Genomic DNA, 8,578 nt, shown 5'->3' with positions numbered 1-8,578 from the left:
AAAAAAAAATACAGGAGGATCAGTTAATTATGATTTTATTCAACATATTCCCTTCTCAGATTCACAGTTATAGCATTGGCCCTTCAGTTTTTCTAAGCCCTGTAAAAGAACTCAGAAGGTTGGGTCTCCAACCAGGCCTTTCACGATACCTTTAAAGCCAGAAACTTTTCAGCACCTCCTCGTATATATCATCATCATCATCATTTAACGTCCGCTTTCCATGCTAGCATGGGTTGGACGATTTGACTGAGGACTGGTGAAACCAGATGGCTACACCAGGCTCCAATCTGATTTGGCAGAGTTTCAACAGCTGGATGCTCTTCCTAACGCCAACCACTCCGAGAGTGTGGAAAATATATATATATATATAAAAGAGGGTCGACATATTCCCCTCTCAGATTCACATTCTTGCAGCGGTCCTTCAGGTTTTCTAATCCCTGTAAAAGAACTCAGAAGGTTGGGCCTCCAACCAGGTCTTTCACGGTACCCTTAAAGCCAGGACCTTTTCAGTACCCTCTTGTATATATACACACAACCGACTTTAGTTTCCACTGATCTTGAGCGAAATTTGGTAGATGGAAACTCCATCATGTATATATGGAAAGTACTTGTGCCTCCTCAGATAGTTAGAAGGGCAAGGCTTTGGGCCTGAGGCTTTAGTAGAAGACATTTGCCCAAGATGCAGTGTCATGGGACTGGACCTGATACCACATGGTTGGCAAGTGAACTTCTAACCCACATGGCCACACCTGTGCCTATAAAGTGAAAGGCTGCCTGTAGGATTAGAACCCACAACCAAGGCAATTTGGTTTGTATTATGGAATCCCACACTGAAGCAGAATTTTCAGTAATGCAATGCTTTTGTAATGCGAGCTGTGCCTGAAAGGGTTTTGTGTTTGTTCCAGTTGGCCTGGCCCACAACAACAGCAACAGTCTTCAGGTTTCATTTCTTACTTCACAGGTGAAAGTGTAAGGATGGGTATCCAGCCTATCAGCCAGCAATATGAATAATTACCTGGATATACTATGTCTAAATAAAAACAAAGACATGATGGTCATGGTTGGAACAATATTGATCATAGGTCTGCTAGATCAAAGCTAACCTAAGGCTAAACAGCAATTATAAGTCAAACCAAGTTACTTGGGCTATTATGAATGGTAACTTGATCAGGTGCAGGTGTGGCTGTGTGGTAAGAAGTTTGATTCCCAAATACATGGTTCCGGGTTCAGTCCCACTGCATGGCATCTTGGGCAAGTGTCTTTTACTGTGAGACATCTTTTGAGGCTATCAACATAAAATATTTGTTTTGCATTTTGGCACAAGGTTTTGTTATACAATAACTCTACAAAGAAAATTTCCATAATTCTCAATGTGCCGAAATTAGAGACCAATATTCATGCAATTGTACGCTCATGTATACATGTAGACGAAAAGGGGAGATGAAATGAGGAAATGAAATAGTTAAGGATACAAACCTGAGCTGGTCATGCCCATAGAAATCTGGCTGTTTGGAACTAAGGGAGGTGGAGGGAGAGCATTGCAGTCTTTGTTTTCCTTGAAAATTAAAAGAAATTAATCAATTAATTAATCTAAATAGCTACACAGGGTGATTTAGTTTTAGACAAAAAGTTAACCACAAGGGGAAAGGAGTAATGGACATAAAAAAAATCAACTGAGAATTCTAGATTTCTTATAATGTTTCAAACTGTTAATTAATTAACTTTTTCAGTGACATGTATGGCTGTGAACTTTGGTTTGCTAACCATGAGGTTTTGAGTTCAGTCCCACGACAGAACATCTTGGACAAATGTCTTCTACTACAGCTTGGGGTTGACTAAGAGTTTGTGACTGGAATTGGTAGATGGAGAACGAAAAAGACCCCTGTGTATGTGTGGTAGATGGAGAATGAAAAAGTCCCCTGTGTATGTGTGGTAGATGGAGAACGAAAAAGTCCCCTGTATATGTGTGGTAGATGGAGAATGAAAAAGTCCCCTGTGTATGTGTGGTAGATGGAGAACGAAAAAGACCCCTGTGGTAGATGGAGAATGAAAAAGTCCCCTGTGTATGTGTGTGCGTGCCTGTGTAGCCTAGTGGTTAGCGTGTTGCAATTATGATTGCAAGATCGTGGTTTCAATTCCTGGACAAGGCAGTGTGTTTGTGTTCTTCGTTTCAGTTTTAAATGCGCTTCCCTGTGAAGGGCTGGCATCCCGTTTTACAGTGAATGTCAAGATTTCAGTCACCTAACCAGTGAGGTAGCATCATTCAAAAATCTACAATAATGTGAAGAAGCACATTGTGACCAGCTGTGTATAACAACATCAGATAGTCTGGTTGATACTGTGATATATATATATATATATATATATATATATATATATATATATATGTAAAACTTTGTGATTCCTATTAGTAAATGCAACATGTGTCATGGTGACTAAATAATACCTCTCAATTTTAATATGTATTTTGAACTAACGCACAGCAACAACTGAGACTACATATTGGATAGTAATAATGGAATAATTAGCTGTGCTTCAAGAGGGGATTTACCCTAACTAACTACATAATATATATAATACACACACACATACACATGCACGTACATATACATACATGTACATATACATACATAGACATATACACATATAGATACATACATATACATATATATATATACATACATGTATACACACATGTATACACACACAGATGTATATATAAATAATAAGGCATCAAATAAATAACCCTTAGTAATACACAATTGTTTTATAGGTTACTCTATATCTGGTGGATATATCCAAGAATTCTTGGAAAAGAATTAGAATAAAATTGTTGGAAAAATATGCTTACAAGAATATTTTTAACTGTGCTTCTATGTCCTTGGATGGCTTTGAGACTCTTGACAACGAATTCCTTATCTATATCTTTAATCATATCAGGATTTGCATTCATATAGTCCAAGCAACATTGATATTTTCTGCAGGCTTTCTCTATGAGTCGCAAACGTTTTCTGTTTAGGGGACCAGTGAAATTCTCCAAGACACACTTGCGGCGCTCATGCAAATTTATTTTGGTTGCCTGTAATGTTTGGAATTTCGGAGCATCATTGTTCTTCTGAGCAAGTTGCATCTCGCAATTAATGTGATCAAGCACTTCTCGTAAAGTAACCAAACGCTCGACTGATTTGGTAGGAATCTTTCGCATAAGAATAAGGAAACAGCCTTCTGATGAGTACAAACTGTCTTTTTCTTCAGCCAGAAGGAGACTAAGAGGAATCTTCTGGTGTGGAATCCCAATGCCGTTCTTTTCTGCTGCTGACATCATGTTGGCTCGAACTTTATGCACGGCACGTTTGACGTCCGGGTCTGTAATATTAGCGTCCTCTTGCATCTCTACGTTGTTTGTACTGTTACTTTCGTCATCTGAATCGTCTTGCGTCTCAGAAGAGGATCGTGAGTTCTGGAGTATCTCATCCTCTGGTCGACGTTTCATCATTATGTTTTGCAATAACTCTATGGAGTCAGACATAGACTTCAAAGAACTACAGACAGGAATACTGTCTAAATTAAAAGCTGCTGATTCGGAAGAAGAAGGCATAGGTAATTTGGGGAACAAACTTGGTGGTTCGTTACCGTTATTATTAATTGTTGGTGCCTGTTTCAATGCTTGCAACTGACTTTGAATTTTCTTTCGAATCTTTTTTCTTCTCGTTTTTGACATTGTATCAAATCGTGTGTCTAACGATACACCAAGCGTTTTCTTAATGATGTTGTATTCAGAACAGCCTTGTTCGACAAACATTTGAACATATTCGTCGATAGTATCAAAGGAGCTGCATTTCTTCTCTTCTTCTTCTTCCAGGGGTTCTTTCAACTGCTTGGCAGTTTGTTCTAACAGTTCTTCATAGCTTATATCTTCAACCTCCGCCTTAAGCTTTTTCTTCTTGCTGTTAGAGAAAGGAATCGAACCGTCTTCTAACCAAGAGGCTGCATCACCAGGGAAAGGCTGTTTCCCTCTGTAAGCTCTCCCACCCAGTTCCAATTTAGGATCCTTAGTTGACAGCCTGTCGAAAACGCTTTTACCATGTTTAGGAAACCGCTGCATTGGGCCTTCCATTTCATTTGGAGCCCAAGCATTAAATTGATTAAATTTGGGAACATTGCCAACCATATTATCGTTATCACAGTTAAAGGGGTCTCCTTTATCAGAGCAGTAACCACTACTGTTGCCATGGAAGTAATTTTCTGACTGGTTATATTGGAAACCTTTATCATAGTAGAAGTTGTCAGTTTTCTCATATAGGAATCCATCAATTTTGTCCTGGCAGTAGTCAGCTGGATCATGGGATGGTTCGTGTTTCTTGAATGAACGACGTCGTGTTCTCTTAAAAGGATATTTATTTGACTTTCCGCGAGGATAATTTTCAGATTTTCCTCTGGGAAACTTTTTATGCTCCTCATTATAATAACCATCAGGTTCCATTTCATAGTTTTTAGCATCTTCTGGCAAGCAATTACCCATTTTATTCTGAGGGTATGGAGCAAACTTTCCCCCATGGAGATAATGACCGCGTTTTCCATGGTAGTTCTTACCTTTCCCTCGCTTATTGCCATCAGATCGACCGCAAGAATAATTTTCCATTTGGTTATGTGGAATATCCTCAGGCCTATTGTATGGGAAGCTATCATCATGTTCTGGTGGATAATTATCCATCTGATTCATTGAATAACCTTCAGGTTGAGGGAAAGGACAGTCGTCCATTCTGTTGAGTTGAAAAGGCTCAGCTCTTTTCAAAGGATAACAGTCACGCGGGAAACCTTCAGGTTGTTCAATGGAATAATTATCCATACGAACACGTTGATATCCATCAGGGTTATTTTCCATATCCCATGGCATATCTCTTGGTGGTCTGCCAGGATTAGACTCAAAGAACCTATCGTCATTTGGAAGGTCCCTTTTATCATGCCACCATCGCTCCCTTGGGTAGTTATCAAATGATTCCGACTGTCGCAAAGACTCAAACCTTTCTTTTGCATTAATATCACAATCATCATCCTCATCAGGTAGTTCTCCCTCTTCCAGCTCTGAGTCACAATTCTGTTCGTTCTTTTCTTCATCACCATTATCTTTTCCTCCTCCTCCTCCTCCTCCTTCTTCTTCTTCTTTCTTTGATGACTTGTTTGACTTACTTCCACTGCTTGTTCTAGTTACACTGGACACGTCTGTCTTTTCACTGCCCTTCTGTTTATAATTTATTACTATAGGAGGAGCATCACTGCTTCGGCCGGTTTTCTCTTCTGCCTCTGTCTTCACAGGTTTCCAAAGATTCTCAGCCCATTTTTTCTCAGACGATTTATGATGCTTCGATCGGCTAGAACTTTTCTCCCCAGACGATCTCTTGCTGCTCGACTTCTGCTGTTCTTTCTTGACCCGCACAACTCTATCGCTTTTGTCAGACACAGCAGATGTCTTTCCTGCAGGCAGATCTTCCCTGCTTTCAGAAGGCTGTGATGCCAGTTCCTTCTTGATCTTTTTCACCGATTCTAACAGTGCTTGGAGATCAGATTTATGATGCTTCCGTTTTGAAAACTGCTTTGCTAGTTCTTTGAGAAGTTTCCTGTTAGATTCTGGCAAAGAAGCTTCTTTTAGCTTTCTTGAATTAATAGTAGATATCTGAACAGCCTTTGGAATGGGATGCGACAAATCATCATGTTTGCTTCGCTTAGGCTGTTTACTTTTCGAGGAACTGGACGACTTGCTTCTTTCTTTACTGCTTCGTCTTTTCTTGGCGCCCATATATGATAAAAGTTTGGATACTTCATTATTGATATCATCCGATGCTGTATTATCAGAGAGTAGATCCACATCCTGCGAGGTATTAAGACCTTCAGTTGCAGACGTGTGGCCATCAGTACTCTGCTTCGAGGTGTCAGAAATTGTACCAGCAGCTGCATCATTCTCACTATCACAATCATTACCATCTACAGACCTCAGGCCTTTTCTAGAGGTCTTGTTATATGCTGGTATAGCAATCTCAGGCATTGCATTGCTGTTAAAGGATTCTGATATCGCTGAAGGTACAAACAGCTCGTTTGAGGAAGATTTTTTCATTTTCACATTCTCAGCCTTTTCAGCTAAGCCATCTTTTGAAGATTCTGAAGATTGAGAATGATCAAGACATGATAAAGAGGAAAGCTCCAAAGTTTTATCAGTTGGACTATAACAAGAAGACCTGCTTAATTCACATTTTTCCTTCTCCCGGTCTTTAGTAGAATGCAATTCTGAAATTTCAGAGTCATTGGAAGCATCTGGTTTCGAATCTTTATTTGAATCTGTCTCTTTGGAAAGGGTTTCTAATTCTGAGCTACTTTTAGTCACAGCTTTTTTAGCAGGAACTGATGATGATGTTGATGGTGAAGATGATGATGATGTTGATGACTGAGCAACATTTACGGATGGCATCTGGCTTTTGGGGTTGATTTTGTCAGCAAACCAATCGACTAAATCATTTTGTCTTGGGACCATTAGAGGGTGAATGGGTCTGTTCAGTAAGAGTGGATTTGTTGCAGTTAAACCTGAGCCGGGGAATCCAACAGGGAACGGTATATTCTTGCTCAATAGCGACTGCGACATGCTGAGCGCGGGAGACCAGAGAAGTTGCTGTGAATGGAGGGAAGTGGCCAAAGGCGAGGTTGAAGGAGGAATTGTCCAGTCAATGCTTTTCAATGGGTTTGAAGATACCAAAAATGGCGACGGTGTCGGAAGCCAGTTTGGTGGAGGAAAGAGTTTCAAAGAAGAGAAAGCAGTGGGCGATTGAGATCGAGCTCTTTTCATTGAGGTCCGTTTCTTTGCTGGTTCAAGGACTGGAATAGCCTGACCTGACATACACATATCACCATCGTCATCAGCGTTCGTTATGCTGTTTGTTTTATCAGGTGTCTGGTGAGCCGCAGTTTGGTTTTTCCTATTTGTTACATTTGAATCAGCAGTAGTTTTGTTGAAATCTTCTTCTTCCTCTCCTCCTCCTCCTAGAATCTTCAACACAGTTTCAGCGGAATGTTTCCCCCTCTCCTCCTCAACCCCGCACCTAGACTCCACAGCTGACTCACTCTTATTTCCGTCACTGTCAACCTGCCCTTTATTGTTGGCGTCACAATTCGGGCTCACCGGTGAGTTGCTGTCCTTACTTCCTTTCACAACTTTCCGCAGCATGTCCATCATTTCATCCGATATGTTTAACGACGACACAGCTTTCGCTTGGCTCAATGTCGTCAGACTTTTCATCCAAATATGAGAAGTGTCGTTCGACGAGTCTTCATGCCCTTTGTACTCATAGGCGCTGAACAGTTTGCCAGGATCAGAAGACGATGCTTTTTCCGAACCTTCATCTTTTGCTTCTGATGGAGAAACTGATCCAAAATCTTCATTTAAGGACTGGAAAAGGTTTTTGTCCTTTTCATGAGATTTTTGTTGGTGAGACAAGTTTTTCTTATCTGACTCACTCTTACTCGCTTTACCACCATACATAGAAGGCAGCTTCCAACTTGTTGCATCACAACTATCGTCATCATCATCATCATCATAGCTGTCAAGAGATTTTAACATCTCTTTAATTGGGGAAAGCCGATGATCGTTATTATCCGAATGTGTACCACTGGCACTTTCATCAATATACAAAGGCTTCGCAAGATCTTCATTGGAATTAGTATCGCTATCGTCACTATCCGCATTCATGCAGTGCCCAGATGAGAACGCTCTCATGCTACTGTTTCTTTCCGAATTCAATTTGCTCTCACTGCCAGGTTTCTGCTTTGAGGCCAAAAGCTTCGAGTCTTCATCTGACACAGAGTTTGTGTCATCAGATACAGACTTTCGTGGCAACATCTCTCTGTAGAATCCCCAGGTTTTATGATCATTTCCAGGTTCGTTTAGCGGAACAGGCCTCACTCTGGCTGGTTCTTCATTTCTCTCCGGTGAAACTGGAGAATACATTTCCCCTTTCTCGAGTGAAATAGTAGAAGTTGAGGGCTTGAAGCCCTTGACTATTTCTTTAGAAAATTTGGCATAATCTGGGATGTTATCTTTAGAACTTTGTGGCTTTTCTTCATAAGAAAGTTTGGGGGTTGCAGGAGTTACATCTTTATTAATAATAGGGATCACTGACAGCTGTTTCGGTTCATAGATAGGTTTGGGTTTATCAACTGAGGTTTGAATGATACACAGATTCCATGGTTTTTTGCTGATAACTGTCTTTGAAGAGTTTGTCATATCTTTGCTAATGTGTGCAGATACATCTTCAATTTCTTCACTGTTGATCTTTACTGGATTATATAAGTCTGCTGGAGATTCCTGTAATAAGAGGGGTTTGCTAGGTTTATTGCCATCATTCGTTGACAAATCTCGGTTCATACGCAAAAGTCTTGGATCCCTTGGTAAAGAAGGGTCATGTATTGATTCCTCTTTCGATGAATGTATATCTTGTGATGCTGGTGGTTGGGAAGGTGGGCCTTTAGAGGCAGCCAGAGATGGAATTTTAGCAAGTCGGGGGTCGACAAGACCAACTTGTTCCCTAGGGTC

The 8,578-nt window shown here is 40.5% G+C and overlaps 1 protein-coding gene across 1 annotated transcript; it reads right to left on the bottom strand.

The window, feature by feature from the left end:
* Positions 1-1,462: 1,462 nt before the first annotated feature.
* Positions 1,463-8,572, bottom strand: LOC128250770 (uncharacterized). Its single transcript, XM_052976636.1, has 2 exons — positions 2,852-8,572; positions 1,463-1,555 (listed from the first exon to the last, which is right to left on the bottom strand). Exons 1-2 carry the CDS (start codon positions 8,408-8,410, stop codon positions 1,463-1,465), a joined length of 5,652 nt encoding a protein of 1,883 aa, XP_052832596.1. The 5' UTR covers positions 8,411-8,572.
* Between the last annotated feature and the right edge of the window lie 6 nt (positions 8,573-8,578).

Source organism: Octopus bimaculoides, chromosome 25 (assembly GCF_001194135.2).
Source record: "Octopus bimaculoides isolate UCB-OBI-ISO-001 chromosome 25, ASM119413v2, whole genome shotgun sequence".
Classification (NCBI taxonomy): domain Eukaryota; kingdom Metazoa; phylum Mollusca; class Cephalopoda; order Octopoda; family Octopodidae; genus Octopus; species Octopus bimaculoides.
Note: the sequence above shows the minus strand (reverse complement) of the source record. Positions and strands in the feature narration are given on the sequence as shown.